The sequence below is a fragment of the Podarcis muralis genome, chromosome 7 (genome assembly GCF_964188315.1).
Source record: "Podarcis muralis chromosome 7, rPodMur119.hap1.1, whole genome shotgun sequence".
Taxonomy (NCBI): Eukaryota; Metazoa; Chordata; class Lepidosauria; order Squamata; family Lacertidae; genus Podarcis; species Podarcis muralis.
The window spans coordinates 73,291,658-73,313,928 of NC_135661.1; the positions used below are offsets into that span (position 1 = coordinate 73,291,658).

The following is a 22,271-nucleotide window of genomic DNA, read 5'->3' on the forward strand; positions in this document are numbered from 1 at the left end:
TACTGGTTAGTTTTTAGTGAAGGCTGTCATCTGAATTCATATTTAAATCCATTAATGGAATAGTTTGAGAATATAGAAGTATCTCGTTGATCATCATCATCATCATCATATCGCTTTGCCCTGCAGCACTTGAAATTGCTGAATAAATTCAAAACGAAGCCTGTTAAGAGATGTTACAGCATTTTAAATGCCTGGATGGTTCAGACTAAGAATGATACAGCTTCCTTGCCCCTCTCCAGGATCAACATTTAAAATTGGATAGATGTGAAACCCCGCTACTTGAATTATCAAGGGTAAAATGAATTTGACACTTAAATGTTCAATCTGAATGTGGAGATCAGTAAATGCAAAATGCTTCACATCTAATGTCAAAATTGCTATATGCAGATTGGATTCTGACTGATTTTTTCAGGGGAATCTTAGCTCTGATGTGACCTGTATGTATCAAGTCATAGATGTTGCTGACAAGTCAAGAGGCTTAAACAAAAAGATTCCAACTGGTCTTTCAAAATCCAAGAGTATTTTTTTAAAAATAAAAATCTTAAGCATTATGGGCTGTATCCAACTAAGTTTTACTCATTATAAAGCCATTGAAATTAATAAAGCTAAGTTAGTCATGTTCATTCATTTCAACCGGTGTACTTTGAGCATGACTAACATTGAATAACAGACCATAAGAGTTAAGACCTTGTCTCTGCTGAGGAAGAGAGAGCAGCAGGAGCCTGTTACTATTTGCCTTTATACAATGATCTGGTACCTATTCAAAAACTCTGATGAATGCTGAAATACATTTAGGGAGAAAAGAATCTAATTGCAAACTTCACATTTCAAAATTTGATGAATGTCAAGTTTATGCAGCACTTCCCTTCAACTCATGCACATCCCTAAAGTTGAACTAGGGGAGGGAGTGCAGCTCAGTGGTGGATCATGTGCTTTTCATGCAAATAATAGCTGGTTCAACCCCCAGCAGCCCCAGGTATGACTGGGAAAAGTCCCTGACTGAGATCCTGGAGAACCAATGCCAGTCAGTGTCAACAACAGATGACGTGACTTATGGAAGCTTCGAGAGGCAACACTTACTGCAGAAAGAGTTTGATCTCCATTCTTCAATCTCAACATCCAGAGCCTGACATGCTGCCACGTAGACGCTGATGGCATCACACATAATTTTATGCTGACCATGATACTGGCAGGTGTCAAAGACGCAATCTGTGAAGTAGGGTGTTGGGTCAAGGACATCATGGCATCTCCAGAATGGCCCATCCTTTTTGATGAGGATGCCACAGTACTGGTCGCCCTTGTAGGTTTCTTTCTGCGCATCTCCACATGGCGGGCAATCGGTGGTGCAACCCGGTGTGCACCCAGGGGCCTCTCCAACTTTCCAGCTCTCTGCAAATTGGGAGATGCTGGATGCATGACTCCCATCCTTCATGGTCAAGTCATCATTGGGGTTCAAGTTGTTGTTGCCGCAGAGGCCACAAACGGCATTGGCGTACGTACTGGGTACAGTGACTTTGGCATTGGTGTTCCAGTCAAAGGCTACTGTCAGGCCAAAATCAGTCTTGATGACGCCCTCATTCCCACTGATGTAAGCTTTTATCTTGTCTTCATGGTAGAAAGGCAGGTTCACAAAGATGCCATTGACCTGAAATGTGATGCAACAGGAATTGTTACCGTAAAGCCATATCTAATGGAAGGCTACATTCACACCATGCATTTCAAGCAGTATGATAGCACATTAAACAATTGTGGCTTCTCCAATAGGATCCTGGAAGCCAGAGTTTGCTGAAAGTTGTTGGGGAACCGCTATACTCAGAGTTCTCTGTGAAGAAGGATTGACTGTTAAAGCACTCTTTCAGAGTAAAAGCAGGTTAACTCACTGTTGCTGAGCAGCTGGGGATCCTGCTCTCACTGACTACAAACCACCTTTGCCTAATTCCATCTTCAGGAGCTCCAATTGACAGCCCTCAGTGGGCCACCAGCTGCATATAATCCACAATGAATTGTGATTGTAGCTGTGCAACATCTCTACGTTACGTAGCCTATACTCTGCATAAGAAGAGCCCAGGTAGTTAAGGCTACAATGTCCAAAGATACAGAAACTATTCCAAGAGCCTCAGCCACCCTCCCAAGGGGTCCTGAAAGGACGCAAAGAATCTCCACATACATACATACATACATACATACATCAATTTCCTGTGTCAATACCTGGATCCTGCGCGGATGCTCCTGGCTCATAACCACGGTTACATCATAGACCTTCAATGTCACCACTTTGGTGTAAGACACTTTTGGGTTGCCTCGGTTGTTGTTCTCTACATTGACAGTGAAAGGCCTGAGAGTCGGGTCCTTAGAGCAGAGCCCAACCAGCTGGTAGACACAGGTACCCATGAAGTCATATTTCTTCCCATCAAAAGTCGTATAGTGAGGGTCCCCAGTTGCTGAGCAAGTAGCGGTGCTTACGGGATAACAGCCCCGGACTCCATTGACCACAGTGCACTGCTCACTGGCTTTGCAGCCAGCTGGTTTGCACACCGCAAAGCCCAGGGTGGGATCACATGTGCAGCGGAAACCACAGGTCTCATCAGCCCAGAATTCCTCTCCGGGTTTGTAGTAGAGCCCATTGTAGGTGCAGCCACAGCTCCCAACAGGCACACACTTGTCGACGCTGAGGACGTAGCCATCGTTGCACTGGCAGGTTTCCACGCATGGCTGTGTGCAGAAAGAGGGAGCCGTGCGGTCAGAGCAGCTGGCAGGGCAGGCATTGCCACAGAACTCATAGTGGCTATTCTGAGGGCACGGCAAGGCTGTAAGGAGGAGAACATCAGGAATTTAAAAACCGATAAAACGTGCTGAAGTCTCAACTTCGCAAGAGCTCTTGTTGCTGATATTGTATGTGGAAGCAGGAACACTGGGAGTTTAAAAGTGCACTTACATGAAAGATACTATCCTTTTCCCAGGGTGACATAAGGTCCAGCAGCCACACGGTCAGATGGATTAAACAATAATAGGATTAAACAAATTCATGGCGAATAGGTTGCTATGTTCTACCTTCACTGTGGGAGACAGAATGCCTCTGAATACCCTTTGCTGGGACTCTGAATTAGGGAGAGTGCTGTTGCACTCATGGGCTACTTGTGAATTTTCTATGGGCATCTGATTGGCTGCTGCGAAAACAGGATGCTAGACCTTGTGTTCTTATGACTCAGGTAGCAAAATGTCTTGGTCCAGCCATGCTTCTATTCTTTCCAATAGCCAAAGGGATTCACAAAGCTCTGCTGCTAGAGGAGTGATATAGTTCATGGTTTTGTTTGCTTCAGATACAGCTATTCTCAACCACAAACTGATATACAAAGCAAACAGGGTATCTCATTCGAGGTTTTCCTCTTTATGCTTTTAGCAATGAAAAAGCATGCACTTAGCGGCTATCTTGTGCACTGTGGCTTTCTTTCCCTGCCTCTTTGTGTGGCGTCAGATATTTGTGGAGGGTTGGAAGTTGAAGGCCTGTGGACTATTAATAATCACTGCTACTCTAAGCCATAGGTGTCATTACATACATTGTGTGTATAAAGGGAAAGTACTCACCACAGCCAGAGGCTGTCCTCCAATCATATATGGTGGCACCCTCTTTCCTACAGGTTTTAGCATAGGCCTCCAAGGCCTGGCAAAGGATGTTCTTGGCTCCTCCATTGAGACACACGTCATAAATGCAGCTGTCAAAGAAGTCATCTGGATTCACTATGGAATGGCATTCTCTGAAGGGCCCCCCCGAGGTTTTGCTGATCAGCCCACAGTACTCTTCCTTTCCATACAGCGCCCTCTTGCTCTCATCACATGTTGGGCAATTCCCTCGGCAATAATCCCAGCAAAAGGGGTCCCGGTCCTTGACTTTCCAGCTGCTGGCCCAGCTTATGATGGAGGCAGCCTTGGTGCCATTGGGAAAGACCATGTCGTCTGCAGGGTTTTGGTTGAAGTTTCCACACAGCCCACAGATGGTCCCATAGTAACTGCTGGGGAGAGTGATCACCAGGTGCCATTTCCAATCGTACGTCACTTGGAGGCCGAAATCTGTTTGCAGGACAGCATTGGTGCCGCTTTGGTACAGCCTGATCTTGCCATATTCAAGAGTCAGTGGCAGGCTGACAATGTTGTCGTTCAGCTAGAGGCAGAAAGGGAAGACAATACACATACAGGAATAATTCCTTTGATTTTCTTAGGCTTTTTGGAGATTGTGCCACACAATCCCATGTAGTCACAACTGCAGGAAACAGGTACAGCCAGGTTGATCCTAGCCATATAACCCCACTTACTTGGCAGCAAGTCCCACTGGATTCAATCGGACTTGTATCTCAGCAGACATGGTTAGGAATTGTGTTGTTACCACTTAAGGAGTTGTGGCTCCCATCACCATCATTGTTATGGCTTTTCAAAAGGGGGAGAGGCAAGGCACCAGCGAGGATGTAGTGAGGCAAACACACCAGCAGAGCCAATTCTGCTGTTGCATTTGCACTGCACCAACCCTGCCACTGTCTCACCCCTCACCACAGTGACACAAGCTCAGGAAAATGAGATAGGACATGCTGGCAGCATTAAGATAAATTCAGCTGTGTAAATAAGTTTTGTTGGATGCAATAATGGAATACTGAATGGTATAGTTTTTTGTAAAGTATGCAGGGATTTATGATATGTAAAATGAACCATGGAAAGAGGAGGGAAGTCAATGATATCTTAAGGATGTAAAATGAGTATTTAAAATTGTAAAACAGAAAATTTAACAAAAATTATAGAGGGAAAAAAGGAAAATGAGATAGGACTCCTGGATAGTGAGGGCCTTTTAGTTACGTAATAGCATGATGGTCATTACCTCAGTCATTCAGAGTGGTATAGCAATCTGATTTGCAATCATTTGTTTCTCTTCTCCATCCTGACATATGTATAGACCCCCCCTTACTCTTTAATGCTACTTTAAACTTTGGGGCTCTGGCTATATATCGGAATGAATTCCATTACACTCAGTGGGGTCATTACCCCCTGACTATTTAACATACCCGGATTCTTCCAGTTTCCTGTTTGTGGATGGAGATCTTGTACCCATAGACATAGATGTTGGTCAGACGCACGTAGGACACAGCCTGGTTGCCCCTGTTGTCGTTCTTCTCATCGATAGTGAAAGGCACCAGTGTAGCATCATTCCCGCAGTACTTGGCAATAGTGTAAGAACAAGTGCCCTGGAAATCAAACTTCTTTTTGTCAAAGGTTTGGTAGTGTGGGTCCCCCCAGGCCCAGCAAATTCCTGAGAAGTTAGGGGTACATTTGGCCTGGCCGTTCACAATCTTGCATGTTTCTTTTTCTCGGCACTTCAGGGATTTACATGGATCTGGAATGAAAGGGGTGAAATGTGAGTGATTGCTAGATGCAATTTGGGGTGAATATCTAATTGCGTGTTGCCAGTACGGTGCCCTCCAGATGCTGTTGACCTCCAGTTCCCATCAGCCTCAGCCAGTATGGCAGTACGGTGCCCTCCAGATGCTGTTGCCCTCCAGGTCCCATCAGCCTCAGCCAATATGGCAGGTGGTCAGGACTGATGGGAGCTGTAGTCCAAGAACACATGGATAGTACCATGATGGCCTCATGGCAATAGGGAGAAGCAGAAAAGGCAAGAGTAACACATAACCCTCACTTCCTGTCCCAGTTTTATCAGTCTGGAATATCTCCCTGAACTCTGAAAATGCTTCTTGATTGTCTGGGTAGAGGATAGATGTGTGTGAGTGTGGATAAGTCATAGAATCATAGAATTGTAGAGTTGGAAGAGACCATAATGATCATCTAGTCCAACACCCTGCAATGCAGGAATATGCAGCTGTCCCATATGGGGATAGAACCTGCAACTTTGGCATTATAAACCCCATGCTCTAACCAACTGAGCTATCCATGTCTTTCAAAAGCCACTACTTGGGCAGCAGGACCATATTAAAGACAAAGGGACTCATATTACAAGCAGCTCTGTGCCCTAGTCAATGGTCAGGGACAATGACGTCACCTTGAAGGGTCACAGTTTCCTCATCTTGTCCTTTAATTAATCTCTCCTTACCCTTATTAATGCAACCCATGACTCCATCTTGGATCTTGCACATCTCATCGGCAGCACAGTTGTGGGCCTCACAAATCACTCCCAGACCTGGGATGCAGTGGCAGATCTCCTGGCATGCATTCAGCAGAACCTTCTCATTGGGCTGGTGGGAAATTTGGAAAACAATAAAATATAGCAACAACAGAATTAGGACAGAATCAGATCTACACTGGAGGTGTAGGTGGCAAATAGCATCCAGCCAAGAGTTCTGAATGTGGTTCTCTGTTGCAACTGGACCTGAAGTCAATAACATTATTTACGAATACATTTCAGCTTCTAAATGCTCTGAAGCAACAAATGATGGCATGAAAGCATTAACAGGTATCACATTTCAAGGAGAAACCCATTAATTGGCAGAGTCACCAGGGCTGGTAGGGAAAGCGAGCTTCAGTTTAAGAACGGTTTTGGTTTGAGAATGGATTTCCGGAACAGATTAAGTTCATAAACCAAGGTACCACTGTAATAATAATGATAATGATGATGATGATAATGATGATAATGATAATGATAATAATAATAATACTAATAATAATACTAATACTACTACTACTACTAATAATAATAATAATAATAATAATAAGTTATTATTTATACCCCACCCATCTGACTGGGTTTCCCGAGCCACTCTGCAACTAAGGAAGAGGCCTATTGAGCTTCCAAGCACCTCTTAAACAGTTATGTGTGTTGGAAGCTGCCCAGAGTGGCTAGGGCAACCCAGCCAGATGAGTGGGGTATAAATAATAACGTTTTATTATTATTATTATTATTATTATTATTATTATTATTAGCCTCTGTGCTGAGAACAGAATGTTGGATTAGATAGGCTTTAGGTCTTGGCTCTTCTGTTTCATATATAAACATGGTGTTAGTAATTCTGTCATATCCTTACATTTAAAAATTCATTATTCTGCCATTTGCTGCACCTCCTCATAACAAGGGCAGTTCATTTGTTAGGACTTTGTTACTTCCAGATTACAAAAGAAAACCACACCTCAAGACACACACACACACACACACACACACACACACACACACACACACAACTTGACTCAATTATTCAAAGGCTGTGGAATTCCCTAAGTCCTAGAAATTATCACAGCAGCTTGTGACTTGTGATTCGAAAGAATGTGAAACTGAGCAAGCACAGAGGTAAAAGCAGATAAAAACAACTTGATCCATAATGATTGGGGACAGTAAAAATAAAAAAAAATGTAGTTTAATTTTAAAAGGAGGAGAGGAAAATCAGGTTCAGAAGACCATCTACCTTGTAGTAGCGTCCATTCTTTATGCACCCACAGTCTTTTGCGGGGACACAGCCAACACCATCAAAGAAGAAACCATCATTACACTGGCAGCCCTCAGCACAAGTCTTCGGACAGGGTGCAGGGTCTGTGATCTTGGCACAGGAGGTGGGGCAGAGCTGGGCGCAGATCTCATAGTGACTGTTGGCAGGGCAGCGCATAGCTAAATTGGAAAAGAAAAAAAGATATTAGACCAAAAGAACCCCGGTGCTTCTTAAAATGGTTGTGAAAGACAGCATGTGAAATCCAAAAGAGGGACTAGTTCTTTTTCCTGGCTAGAATGTATCTTTGAACTCTGATCATGCTTCTTAATTTCCTGGATAGAGGATAGAGAGGGGTATAAAAGATTGGGGATAGATACTGGCCCACTGTACAAAGATAACAAATAACATCAATTGCTCCACCCATTTTTGCTCTGGCTTTGCTCACTATTGGCATATGGACCCAAAAAGGTTACCAAGAAGGAAACATGGTCCCAGGACTGAAAAATGGCTCCCCACCTCTACCTTAGACTTCTGGCTCTGGCAGGAACTCATTGCAAACAATTTCGTAGCTGGTGTGTCAGAAATAGTCAAGAGGGTGATCACGTGTAATTGGAAAGGTCAAATGAAATCAGTCTCTGTAGAGCCTGAGACATTTTAGGGCTTTGCAAATGAGCACACCCCTCTAGTTTAGCCCCAAAGTGACATGGAACCAGTTCAGATTCTGCTCCCATTTCTCTTCTCCCATTTCACGTCCCCATGAACTTTCAATCCCCAGTACTTACGACAGAAGCAAGGGCTCCTCCAAGGCTCGACAGAGACTCCAGTTGCTTGGCAGGCAGATACGTAGCTCTGGATGCTGTTGCACAAGATCTGGCTGTCCCCGTTGCCCATGCACAGGTCATAGATGCAGTCGTTGAAGTATACGTTGGCATCGACCTTTCCATGGCAAGCCCTGAAGGGGCCATCAGACGCAGTGAGGATCCCGCAGTAGTGGCGCTGTTTGAAGATCTCCTTCTTCCTTTCATCGCAGACTGGGCAGCTGCTTCCAGAGCATCCATCTGAGCAAGATCCAGCTGCCCCATGGACTGGAACCTTCCAGGAAGCACCAAAGTCACCTGCATTGGAAGTTGTGCTCCCATCAGGTAGCAGGAAGTCGTCATCCTTCTGCCCGTTGTAGTTCCCACAGAGGCCTCGCATCTCACTCTGGTAAGTACTTGGGACTGTGACTGTCACACGGTAAACCAGGTCATAGCTCACAATGAGACCAAAGTCAGTTTCTATCAGGATTTTTGTGCCATGTTGATAGGCTCTGATCCGCCCAGCAGACAAGGATATAGGGACAGTGTAGATCAAGCCATTCACCTGCAAGAAGGATTTCCTGTTTGAGAAGGGTTGGTTTTTTGAGGTCGCAGTGGAAAGATAACCATAAAGCTCCTAGAAGGAACATATTTTATCCTAGCCCTCTCAGTGATGATAACCTGAAACAGGTGTGCTGAAAAGGGCATGTGAGGAAGAGTGTGTGTGCTTGAGGATGCTAGCTCTGCCCTCACTCCACCTTCATTGCTGTCACCCTTCTCAACCTCCAGATAGGAATGGGGGACAAACTTGATTCGGTTTGCATTTAAACGTGAATTTACATTTTCTGAAACCATATGAGAACCAAAACACCACTATCCTTGAAATTTTCTGAATTTTGCAATGCAGGTCTCTGGCCAAGTAACATGTACAAAAGTTGCATATACAGTAGCAAAGTAATGTTTGTATAAAAATGCATATATTAGTGAAAATGACATATAGCAAGGGTAGGCAACCTAAGGCCCATGGGCCACAAGCAGCCCACAGGGGTCATTTAACCAGCCCACGAGCTGCCCCCAAACCGAGCCGTCTGCTCAGCTAGTCCCCGCATGTTGCGCTAAACTGGTGCAGCCTAGCGCGGTGACTCACTTCTGAGGCGCCGGAAATCTCGTCTGCTCATGCTCAGATGCTGGAAATCGCATCTGCACAGATGCAGACACCAGAAATTGTGTCTGCACAGATGCAGATGCAGGAAATCGTGGGTGTGCATGCTCATGCGCGCACACTCCATCCCACGGAGGGATCTCCGCTGGAGTGAACTGGCCCAGGCGAGGTAAACCCCTGACATATAAGAATGCACTGAAGTAGGAAATATTACTTGCCACAATGTGTATATTAGGCAAAGTTGCATGCAAAACTCATTAGATTAGGATAAATTTGCAATTTATATTGCACTAAAATGTAGACAAATTTTCAGGATTCTCTTTTTTTAAAAAAAATGTGGAAATATGGGGAAACTGAAGAAGAAGAAAGAGAAACCAAACATAAATTCTTAGATTCATTTAGGACTAATTGAACGACTGAGCAAAGACAATGTCTTAATGAGAGAGAGAAAAGATGAATGGCTAAAAATCATAGAATCACAGAATTTTAGAGTTGCAAGGGACCCTATGGGTTATTTGGTCCAACCCCCTGCAATGCAGGAATCTTAACTAAAGCATCCTTGACAGATGGCCATCCAATTGCCCTTTCCTTATAGTTTGGACTCACCATCACTTGACCTTGCTTGTTCTGCAGTAATGTAAGTGTAATGCCGTAGACTGAGAGAGAAACCATCTTGGTAACAGACACCTTCCCATTCCCCCAGGCCTCGTTTTCCACATTGACAGTAAAGGATCTCAAGAGCCGGTTGCCTGTGTTAACCGTAGCCAAGGTATAGGTGCAGGTGCCTTGGAAGTCAAAGGCCCGTCCATCGAAGGAGAGATAGTGAGGGTCACCCGAACCAGAACAGGTGGCATTGCCTACAGGGTAGCATTTCCGGACGCCATCTGACAACCGGCATTCCTGATTGGGGCCACAGGAGAATGAGACACACCCAATACTCCCCCCAGCGTGGCACATGCAACGCTCCTGACAGGTTGGATAGAAAGTCTCTCCTGCCGGGTAGTAGTGGCCTTGGTAGTGACAGCCGCACCGGGACGTGGGCACGCATTGATCGCCGCTCAGCAAAAAGCCCTCGTCACACACGCAGTCTTCGTGGCACGTAGCCAAACAAGGGACTGTAGCATAAAAGCTGCCGCAGGTCTGAGCACAGCCTCTCGCACAGAGCTCGTAGTGGCTATTCGGAGCGCAGGAAAGACCTGTCGATTGGAACCAGTACAAAGAAACATTGAGAGGGAGGAAAGGGCCAGGATGTTCTAGGGTGGCATGCTGAAAGGGGTTATTATAAGCATAAGGAAAGTTCTACTGGATCGCATGAAAGGCCTATCTAGTCTAGCATTCTGCTCTCAACCAGATACCTACAGAAAGTCCACAAGCAGGACATGAACACAACAGCACTCTTCCACTCCTGATTCCCAAATATGACATGGACAGCTTTCCAACCGAGAGCTGGTCTTTGACCTATTTCTATACCTGTTTGGAATCCCCACTTTTCAATGGTAGCCTGGTGTGTGTGTGTGTGTGTGTTTACACTGCACACACGCCCCCACCTGGTTTACAGAAGTCCCATCTTTCTTTGCCTCTGATCATACAAGAACTGAATGCCTAGACTGGGAGAAAATAGGGATGTGGGAGAAATACAATTCGGCTCTCATTTAAAGGTGAAACTGCTTAATTCATAATTTCCAAAATCGCAGTGCAATTCTCCAACCAACTAGTATTTCCAAAAAATGCCTATATTTGGTGGGAAATGGCCATTAAAATGAACATTTGAAAATAGCATACCAAAGCACATTATCTATGGGGAAATTACTTGCAAAAATGTGTTTGTAAGTAGAAATTGGTACTAAAAGGCTGACAAATTTTAATGGGGATTTCTCCCCCGCTTTCAAAAATTGCAGATTCCTTCTGAAATGTGGACAGCTGAATTTCAAATTAGAAAAACTAAGAAACTGAGAGAGTGGGCAGGTCTGTCCATCACTTGGGTGGGGGGGGGGGAACAATGAGACTTTCTCAGCTGGGAAAAGTTTTACATGAAGTTTTACCTGAAATGGTACAGAGACAAAATTTGAATATATACTTTAAGAAGAAAAATAAGCATTGATATATTTGCATGTCATTTTAGATAGGTTACCGTGTTCTCTGTAACTCTGAAAATCTGAGAAATTTCAGAAAACCGCTCAGGGCATTAGCACTTACTGCAGAAGGTGTCCGATCTCCAAGGATAGATGGTCACCCCAGCTTCCTGGCACGCTGCAGCATAGCTGGCAATGACCTGGCAGATCACAGCTTGTTGGCCATCAAAGAAGCAATAATCGTACACACAATCTTGGAAGTATCCTTCTGGATCCACTTTGCTGTGACATTCTCTGAAGGGGCCGCTCTTGGCTAGGATGAGCCCACACTCCTTGTTGAGGTTCCGTTGATTCTTCTCAATGGCTGACAGAGCAGGGCATTCTTCCGTGCCCCCTTTGCTGCAGCCTGGCACCTCCCGCACTTTCCAGCTCTGACCAAAGTCTGATGGGTGCGGAGCCACTGTGCCATCTTTCATGGTCAGATCGTCCTGCTTGTTGCCATTGAAGTTCCCACAGAGACCACACAGGGCACCACGGTAGCTGCTGGGCACAGACACAGTGACCCGGCTTATCCCATCAAAGATGACAGTCAGTTGGAAGTCTGTCTGGACCACTGCCCCTTGCCCTTTCCTGTATACGGAGATTCTGTTGATGTCGATGCTGTAGGGAAGGTTGGTCAGCAAGTCGTTCACCTAGAGCCCATTCAAAAAAAAGGGCATTTCAGAAGTGCCTTTGTAATCCATGATGTTTCCCCAACCTGGTGCTCTCCAGGTACTTAGGACTACTACTCCCATCATCCCTGTCCCTTTGCTGTGCTGGCCAGGACTGGTGGGAGTTGGGAGACGAGTAACACTTGGGAGGCAGAAGACTAAGCAAGGCTGTTCCAGAGCAGGGATCAGCAGCAAAACTTATCACTTGCGGGGAGGAGAGCAATTTAACTTTTTTTAAATTCTCTGTTAGGTATCAAGTATTTTCCCACAAATAATTCACTTGCTGATCTTAGCTTTCTGTTAGGGGTGAAACTTCTGGTAACACACAATCTGGGAAATTTGCCCCTGCCTGTTTTGTTCCTCTCACCTCTGCAACCAAAAAAGGATAACCCTCTGTACTAGATTAGTGTCGTAAAGTTTCCCTTTAAAAAGATAATAATAATAATACTGGAAAATAGATTTCATATGATCACAGAATGGTTTCTTTTCAAAAGCTATGGAAAATGGACACAAGGCAGCCCATTTCATCTTTCTTCTGGGCACTAGCCAGGGAGAGGAAAGGAACCATGCCAGGTCATTATCAGAATACTCCCTTCCCCAATTCTCAATAGTTTCCAACTGAGATGTTCCAGATGAGGAGTGGGGAACTTTTTTCAGGCTGAGAACCACATTCCCTTCCGGGCAACTTCCTGGGGACCACATGCCACTGGTGAGAGGGGTCAGAAGCAAAAGTGGGCAGAGCAATGAATGCTAATTTTACCTATGTACCTAGGCTAGTTTCACGCATACTCATATATGCCTCTATATCTTTCTTCCAAGCAAGCATGATGAGGGTTCAAAGGACACATTCAAGTCATGCAAAAGTGCTCAAGGAGGGTACAAAGCAAGGCCAGTGTAGCAAGGAGATGCCTTGGGGAGATGGTCAGCGGTGGGGAAGCTGCTTGGGTGCCTGGGGTGGCACACCCAGGGGCAGGGCGAGCCACCCATAGGGGTGGCGTGCACCGCGGGGTCTCTGGAGTCTGCCTGCCTCCTCCCACTCAGCTGCCATACAGCTGGGGGGGAGGCAGCAGGCAGACCGTTTGGGCAGCCTGCGCATGCCCAAGCCACTGAGACTCTCCCAGGAGAGACACATGGCTCAGGTGCGCTGCAGGCCCCATGATGAGTGCCGCTCAGCATTTTGTCACCCCTCTCAGTGGTGACACCTGGGGTGGTCTGCACCCACCGCACCCCCCTTCCTCTGCCCCTGCATTTGGTTCCCCACCTCTATGACAAACTCACCTTGACTTTTGCAGGGTTCCCTCTGCTCATCACAATGGATGCCCCATAAACTTTCACCTCTACAGTCCGGGTATAGGACACAGACTGGCCGCCTCGCTGGTCATTTTCGACGAGGACCTGGAAATCGACCAGGTCTTCCCTCTTCTCACACAGCCCAGTCAACTGATACACGCAGGTGCCCTGGAAGTCAAACTTCCGGCCATCAAAGCTAATGTAGTGCGGGTCGCCAGAGGCAGAGCAGTTGCCAAAATCGGTTGGGTAGCAGTTCTGGATGCCACCCTCGACCCTACACTCCGTTCCCTTTCCGCAGCTCACTGCCTGGCAGCTCACTTGTCTTGTCTGTGGGTCACAGAAGCACCTTTTTGTACATGTCTTGTCTCCCCAGAAGTGCTCGCCGGGAAGCAAGTGCTTCCCCTCAAACACGCACCCACAGGCAGACCTGGGGATGCATTTCCCAGCATCCAACACAAAGCCCTCGTTACATTGGCAGCCTTCCACGCAACACATCGAGGAGCAATTCTTGGGCCCAGCTTGGTCATTGCAGGTGGCAGGACATGGAGACCCACAGAGCTCATAATGGCTGTTCTCGGGGCAGGATGCACCTGTCGAAAGAGACAAGATCCTTATCAATAGCACAAGATTAAAAGCTTAGAAGACAGCGCGGGCCGGAAGCAAGGTGTTCTAGATTCTGCTAGCCCAAACTCCCTGCTAGAGCACTGCAGAAATAAAACAGGATAACCTCATATGCAATTCTCACCTTGAAGTTTTCAGTACAGGTGAAATAATATATCCACTATTTGCCTTCCTAGCCCATCCCTATTCAGCTGTTACATGGAACTGATTTTTTAATTTAAAAAAAAACTATAGAGATTCTGCTTCTGCTGTCACACTCTATTCCTAGAGTCCCTTCAAATCATCTCTCTCTGTCATAGTGGGGACAAGAATCTTCCTTAATACTGAATGCTAGGCTCAGTGAAAAAGTCTTCGTGCAGAGATCTGCAGAGCATGAAATGCCCTGGCTTGACATTATGTACCTCATGACACAAGGGAGAACATACTTTTTAAGCCAAATAATGAAAATAAAATCTGCTGTGCTCTACTCAGCACCCAGGGACACTCACCGCAACCAGTGCGGGTCCTCCAGTCAGATATCGCAACTCCCTTTTCCTGGCAAGCAACTGCGTAGGTATTCAGCGCATCACAAAGAAGCTCCTTCAGCCCATCATTCAAGCAGAGGTCATAGACACAGTTCCCCAGATAGGGGTTGGGGTCGATCACAGCATGACACTTGCTGAATGGGCCATCCTCTCCTTTGATGAGCCAGCCACAGAATGGTTCACCTTCATACTTCTTGGCCATTTCCGGGGAGCAGGTTTTGCATTCCCCGTGGCAATCATCCCAACACAACCGGTCACCATCGTCTACTTTCCAGCTCTTTCCAAACTCATTGGGGTTGGGAGCCAAGGCCCCATCGGGTTTGCTGAAGTCATCAGTGGGGTCTCCATTGTAGTTGCCACAAAGTCCGCAGACATTTTCATAAAAGCTGCTGGAGAGCTTCACCACCAGGTAGGTGTTCCAGTCATAGGAGACCTTCAGGGAGAAATCTGTCTCAATGAAGACAGAGCTCCCACTCTGGTAGAGACGGAGTTTTCCTTCATGGAGGGAGATGGGCAGGCGGAACCGCAGGTTGTCCACCTGCAAGAGAAAACTCAGATGCAACCAAGAGCAGAACAAGACTGTAGATTGTATCCAATGTCAGTCAGACTCAGAGGAGACCTGTTGAAATTAATGGGTCTAACTTGGGTCCATTAATTTCAGTGGGGTGTGCCCAGAGTAGAACTTGGTTGGATACAACCTATTGGGTTTGTTGCATTATATAGCCTGCTGAATGAGATGGATGTAAAATAGGAACGTCACATTTTACTGCCGAATCAGAGCAAATGAAAAGCAAGTTTTCTGTCAATTGCTGTTTGATTCAGTGGTAAAACACAGGTTTTCCCAGGGAAAGTTCCAGGGCAAAAGAAAAAGAAAAAATAACGCTTGGACACAGAGCTTTTAACTGCAGACCTGTGCCTGGAAAGTACAGTGCAAGAAGGAATAATTGAAAATGCAGTGCTAAGGAAACCATTACAGCAGAGTTGGGGGACCTCTGTGGTCCTACAGATGTCGTTGGACTCTTCATTGGCCATGCTGGTTGGGCCTGATAAGGGCTGGGGTTTAGTAACATCTGGAGGGCCACAGGTTTTCCATCAGTGCTGTCACTAGAGTGGATTGCCAGGCAAATATCTGGAACCCTGTAGTCCAGATCCCTCCCCCCTTCCCTGCAAAAAAAGATCTCATGGGCTAAGTGACAGAACCTCTTGGGGAAAATAGGTTGCTTTTTTAAAGAAATAGAAATATTTCTTTCGTTCTCACCCTCACAAAGCCTTTCTCATTTCTGACCACCTTGATGATGGTGTTATAGACTGTGACTGTCACAGAGCCAATGTACGAAACACGAGTATTTCCTCCCCTGTTCTCATTCTTGGCTTCAACACTGAAGGAAGGAAGAGTTGCATCTGAGCCACAAGTCTTGGCAATAGTGTAGGTACAGGTGCCCATGAAGTCAAATTTCTTCCCATCGAAGGTGTGATAATGAGGATCTCCTTGGGCCCAGCAGTTGGATTCAGACTCTGGCACACACACTGGATCACCTCCTATGATTTCACACTTCTCCTTCTTCCTGCACTGGATCAAGCTGCATGGAGACACTGGTTTGTCTGGAACAGAACAATGGTGGTGTCATTGCAAAACCAAGCATCATTAGTAACTAGGGGAGGATGCTGCAGGCAGACAAAACAAGGGAAACAGGCTTCTGAATAGCGACTTATCTGGTTGCCTTATGGACATTCTGATTGCTCAGGCAATAAGGCAAGCAATATGGTTTAAATTTGCCTTCTCAGGAAGAAAGGAAAGGTGTGAGTACACTGGAATTAAGATCCAAGTGGAGAGTAGGTTTCTCAGAGAGCCTGAGGGGCAGAAGGAGACCCTGGGAAACAGTGAAACACGAGGAGCAGGGAAATACAAGATGGCTGCAGGGATGGTACAGATTAGGTATTGGAGTTAGAAAGAGGAGACGAATGAAGAAGAAGCTGGAGGACACAGGCAAGGACATGGAACCTGAGACAAAAGGGGGCAGATTTGAGAGTGGGAGGCAGAAAATCAAAATTCATCAAATTAGACCATTTTACAGTCCTTTATTCTATATATGGAAAGTATACTGGAAACTAGGACACTGAAATAGTGGCAGCTAAAGTTCCATTGCCAGGTCCATTGAGATCTACTGTGGTCCTCCAGTTACCGCCCATAAGGGGCCACTTTCTTTCACAATCTACAAATGAGCAGACAGTAATGTTAAAACATAGCACCCTATGCTGGAAGGCAAAAAGATGAAAATATTGGAAGTGGAAGAAACCACAAACAAGGGTAGGGATATTCAGTAAGATGTAACAAACTTTAATTATATAGTCAAACTTCTCATTTGTAGCAAAAAACAACAACCTTAAATCATATGTACAGATCTGGATACTTACCACAAGAGCAAATGGCCACAGAGCCATAACCATTGCTCTTGGCACCTCCAAGGATGAAGAGCCCAAAAGGAGTGGTGGGATGTTCTACAGAGAGGGCACTGGTTTCTTTGCCCAAGCTGAGTAGAGCAAAAGAATATTCTGTTCCAGGGACTGGTGCCCATTCAACATTGTTAATGACTTTTTTCTCCAGTGTGATCCCACCAGAAACTGAGGTTTTGGCCATGATGACAGCAAAATTATCAAAGTCCCTAATCCCATCAATGTGATATGACGTGCAATAGCTTGTTAAGGCTGGAACATTGATGAGGAATGGATCGTACTGGCAATTTCCATTATTGGTACCAGTGTAGAAAAAAAGGACCTGGATTCCTACATCAGCAGATAAGGAAAGGACCTGAGAGGGCTGCTTCTCAAACCGCATGATTTCTCCAGCCACTGCACGACGGGAGCCTTGGTTGACCCCAGACTGGTATTGGATCAAAGTATTTTGGGAAGCGATGACATACACAATGTCTATTCTAGGTTGAAAAGACAGTGGAGGAACTATGAAGGTGGTGCCCCAGCTGGAAACAGGCAAGAGCTGCTCAATGACATGGTCACATTCTGAGAACTGTATGGCACAGCTGTGCCCACTCAAAACAGCCACGGGCGAATCTGATTCAACCTTGCTGCCAGACAAATCAACTGAGCTTTGCAGCTGAATTGCTTGGAAGGCTTTGAGGTCAACAACAAGCCTGCTCCCTGCAGCATAAACTTTCCCTTGGAATGTCACGGCCCCTTTCAGGTGAATAGTGACTTGAGTGGGAAACTGATAGGCTACAACTGCAAATTCCTTGAAAGTGTTTGAGAGATGCCCTTCTGGCGTTACCACATAATATTGTGTGCCCAGCTGATGAACTGGGTAGACGACTGTGGCAGCACTTGACGTAAGCTTGTAGTTGTAGGAAAAGACTAAGATATCTTTGTCAGCTTGGATCCTGACAACCCCATCAAAGATATTGTTCCCCGTCAACTCCAAAGAGGTCGGGACCACAACAGACACTGTATCTTTCTCATAGACTAAAACCGTTTTCTGGAATGAAGATTTGTTCACTGTGACTGTGACGGTGGTTGCAGGATGATATCCGGTGATAAGCAGCTCAAGCCTAGGACTTTGCTGGCTTGCCAAGTAGTTCTGCAGGTAGCATGTTACAAATTCCTTCCCACGGTAATGTGCTCCACAGAACCCTGAAAGGCAGAAGGAACAGATAATTAGTAAAGTGCAAGTATCTCGATGCTGTGCCCTAATCACATGATGTGGCAGCAATTAGAGTTTTGTGTACTTTATTATCCTATCTTGCAACAGACAGAAAATTAAAGGAAGCCATTAATAATTCTATTTGGTTATATCAAAGAGGTGGCATCTGAGAAAGCTCAATAAATGATTATTCATTATTGACATGCTATGAAGCATCCCTAAGAATATCCAGCTTTTCCTGTGATACCCTACACCCCAGAAGGAAGTTTCTCAATGCAAGTATCTCAATGCTGTGCTATAATCACTTGGTGTGATAGCTTTTGGAATACTCTATACTGATCTGACTTTTGCATCTTCTTCCCAAAAAAATCATCTCTCTTGATAATCAACAGAAAATTATCAGAGGGACTTTTTAAGAACGCTATTTGGTTATATCAAGGAAAATGTATCTCAGGAAGATCAGGAATATTCCTCTGTGGGAGAGGCTCACATGAGTTTGCCAAATACAGGGGGAAATGAGAACCACCTAAATCAGAAATCTGACTGATTAAAGTTTAGGATATAGTACAGGTGATGATGACCTGTGGCATGTATTAGCACAGACTCAGCCAACAATACATTGGGCTGTGTGTCTGATAGCCATAGTGTGGGATTTTTGGAAGAGAAATTTGCCAGGCTCTGAATGAGTCCCTGTTCTGTCAGCATCTGCAATTGCTCCATAGACACAAAGTTCAAGAAGTGTATCCTTCGTGGGGCCAACCTGCACGTTAATTAAGTACCAAACTCACCAGATAGGAGCGCCAGTCCGGTCAAAAGCAGCAGCAGCCTCCTGGCCATGGCTACAAAACAGCAAAAGAAAGAAATTCAGGTCATCTGCAGATTCTGTGTGAGTGTGTGTATGAGTTTTCTTTTCTTTTCTTTAACTTTTTTGCTCTGATCATTTGTCTTACCTGGGTAGGGTGGGGGGAAAATTGATTTTGTTTGCATTTCCACAAGGAACTGTGGAAATCACACAATTCGAACCAATACACAATACGGAATGCAGTTATTCTTCAAAATTCACACTTTTCCAGATTCACACTTTTGCAAGGTAGTTTCAAAATTCACGCTTTTGCAAGGTAGTTTTGCAACCCAACAATGCGTACATTAGGTGAAAGTGTGTGAAACAATGGGAAAATTTGTGAAAATAACACACCAAAAGAAGCATTGTATTTGCAAAAATGTGCAAATTATTGAAAACAGGGCTTTTTTTCAACTGGAACTCACTAGAATTGAGTTCTTGCACCTCTTTGGTGCATTCCTGCTGCGCAACGGAGTCAGAAGGGGTGCGCCCAGTAAAAAAAGGTCAACAAGTTCTGGCGCCTCTTTTTCTAGAAAAAAGATATATACTGTCAGGGTACTGCCATCGGAACAGGGTAGGGAAGCAGAAGGGCAGTTGGGTTACAGGGAACCTCCGAAAATCTTGCGAAGCAGTTCCTCTTCCTGTGGTGGGGAAAGCCACACCTCCAGTGGGGAAGAGGGGAAGGGACCAGAGGATGCTGCTGGGAGCCTCAGCACCTGGCCAGGAGGGAAGCACGCCTCTTCCGTCGCCCACCCTGCGCAGAGGTGTAAAACAAAAAGAAGAAAGGAAAAGGCTGGGGGTGACTAAGCTCTTATATTGGGGGAGGACCCGGAAATGACCACTCCCGGATTCTGCTAGCGATTGAGGCAGACATGAACTGATGGTTCTGCACTGTAAATAGTTTTGCACCAAAATAAAACCTGTAAAAGACAGGTCAGAGTCCTGACTGGTTACTCACGAGCAACCACCATTGCCATCTGACATATACCATTGCAGGAAGCTGGTGGAAGCAAGCCAGTGCAAGTTAAGCCAAGATAAAGTTGCACCAGATCCAAACCCTGTCCACACCACAAAAACAACAGTTTTAAGGGGGGGGGGGTTTGGTGTAAAAGCAATAAAAATATTCATTTAAAAATGGCAGTCCAAACCACAAAAACAACAGCAATAAAATTATTCATTAAAAAATGGCAGGCTCGCCTTAAGACAATTTGAACTGAATAGAGGGTTGGCATGAAAAGGTCTTCAAGAAACATATGAAAACTAACAGCAAGGAGGCTTGCCGAATCTCTGCTGAAAGAGTTCTGTATTCCATAGCATGGAACTGGTGCCACTAAATGCCTGATTTCTGGCTGAAGGCAGCTGGACTTCTGAAACACAAGGGCTACCTAACAGCATTTGATAAGACCAGCATTGGATCAGGAATAGAATTTTCATGCTAAAAAACATGCCCACGCCTTTCTGCAGCCATTGCACACCCTTCAACATTTCTCTGATGAATATAAGGAAAAGTGGGATATCCCAGGATCAAATTAGAAACAGGGACGCCTTCTATAAATCCGGGACTGTCCCTGGAAAATAGGGACTTACTGGAGTGTCTGCCATTGCTAACCAGCTGTGCTTCCAAGCCGCACACAAGGGCTATATGGTTAAGCTTGCTTTCGTTCCCAATGGCTTTTCGGCAAGCCTGGACTTTTCTGCTGACATACAGGTTACTTATCTCTCCCCATATAAAAGCATTGCTCACTCGGCAAAGAATAGAAAAAGGATCTCGCTTACCTGCTGAAGGCACCTGACTAGTTCAGCTCACCAAATAGCTGGGCTTATATAAGCAGCTAACTCTCTGTGCCCTAAAAGTGGGCAGGGGAAAGGGCAACATTTTGCCTGATCTTTCTTGGCAGCAAGCACTGATAACACTATTTATCAAAGAACTGACAGCCCTGGTATGATGATAGCTAAAATCTATAATATATAACCCACATTGTGGAAGTGGAATGAGGGCAGAGGTCAGGGAGGAGGGAAGCTTTAAGAAACCAGGCAAGTCTGAGGTTTTGGTGGGTTTTTGGTGAGGCAGAGATGGACAAATGTGTCAATTTTGACTTCTCTCTTAAATCTTAAATGCAGTTAGTCCTATTTTGAAATTTTAGGGATTTTCTTTTCAAGAACAAACAAACCACCTGCATGATAATTCTTATTCATTGTCATGTACACCTCTCATAATATATGCAATTTTTAAAACAGAATTTTGCCTAATATATGCATTTCTGCAAGTTCCTTTCTCTAACGTGTTGCGTTTTTGTGTGTTGTTTTCCTGAATATATGCACATGTGCGTGTTTGGGTAGTGAACTGCATCTCAAATCCTGGTAAAACTTTTCATAACATCCTCCTGCTTTGCTTTGGGAGAGGAGAGGTGCCGGACCCCCCCTGGAGGACCCTGGACCCACCCACCACTGATTTGCAACAGCTGGCCTTGACATCTAGTGGAAAGATAAATTCCCAGGCAGGTATGCCTCTGCTCTGCACCCCCACCAGCTGCAGGAGAGGAGCAGTAATAATAATAATAATAATAATAATAATAATAATAATAATAATAATAATTGTTTTTCTCTTTGACATCTGGTGGGAGGGCGTTCCACAGGGCGGGTGCCACTACCGAGAAGGCCCTCTGCCTTTTTTTTTTTTTTTTTTACTGTAAGTCACTTGGAGACCTTCGGGTGACAAGCGACAGATAAGTCTAATAAATGAAATGAAAACCAAGAGAAAGGTAAAAGTCAAAGCTGTGCTTCACTTTGAGTATTTGGTTCACGTTTTGCGTAGGTGGGCTCCCAAAGGTGCCCAGGGCAGCAAACATACAAGTGATCCAACCATTAAATGCAGAGTGCATTTGCTGACTGGGAATATAAGGGGTGAGTCTATCTTTTAGGTAGGCCTCCTAATTAAGCTAGATGTGTTGTTAATTGCATTATGCAGTTGAGGTTTTTTGTTATATAAATGCCTGGTGGAGGGATCTTGAGCAGCCCTGAAACTATGAGGAGATTTTTTTCTTTTCTATTTTTATATCCCTGCCATTTTTCTGACAAACCCCACTTTTTTGAAGCTGTTATTTGCATTTCAACGAAAGCCTCCACTGGAAATTCCTCCTGAAATCATCATAGTTTAAATTGCTATAGCTATCAGCCAACAAACATA

General features: G+C 45.1%; 1 protein-coding gene across 1 annotated transcript in view; it reads right to left on the reverse strand.

Moving 5' to 3' along the window:
- FCGBP (Fc gamma binding protein) overlaps window positions 1–20,883 on the reverse strand; it is a 72,994-nt gene extending 52,111 nt beyond the window's left edge. Inside the window, exons 1-15 of the mRNA XM_077932487.1 lie at window positions 20,861–20,883; window positions 19,032–19,082; window positions 17,007–18,233; window positions 15,850–16,193; window positions 14,556–15,129; window positions 13,435–14,036; window positions 11,571–12,138; window positions 9,981–10,570; window positions 8,198–8,777; window positions 7,395–7,594; window positions 6,092–6,233; window positions 5,049–5,377; window positions 3,586–4,159; window positions 2,209–2,807; window positions 1,081–1,645 (exon numbers count right to left, since the gene is read on the reverse strand). Coding sequence (XP_077788613.1) covers window positions 1,081–1,645; window positions 2,209–2,807; window positions 3,586–4,159; window positions 5,049–5,377; window positions 6,092–6,233; window positions 7,395–7,594; window positions 8,198–8,777; window positions 9,981–10,570; window positions 11,571–12,138; window positions 13,435–14,036; window positions 14,556–15,129; window positions 15,850–16,193; window positions 17,007–18,233; window positions 19,032–19,080 — 6,943 coding nt within the window. The 5' untranslated portion in view covers window positions 19,081–19,082; window positions 20,861–20,883. The remainder of the gene's footprint in view (window positions 1–1,080; window positions 1,646–2,208; window positions 2,808–3,585; window positions 4,160–5,048; window positions 5,378–6,091; window positions 6,234–7,394; window positions 7,595–8,197; window positions 8,778–9,980; window positions 10,571–11,570; window positions 12,139–13,434; window positions 14,037–14,555; window positions 15,130–15,849; window positions 16,194–17,006; window positions 18,234–19,031; window positions 19,083–20,860) is intronic.
- Between the last annotated feature and the right edge of the window lie 1,388 nt (window positions 20,884–22,271).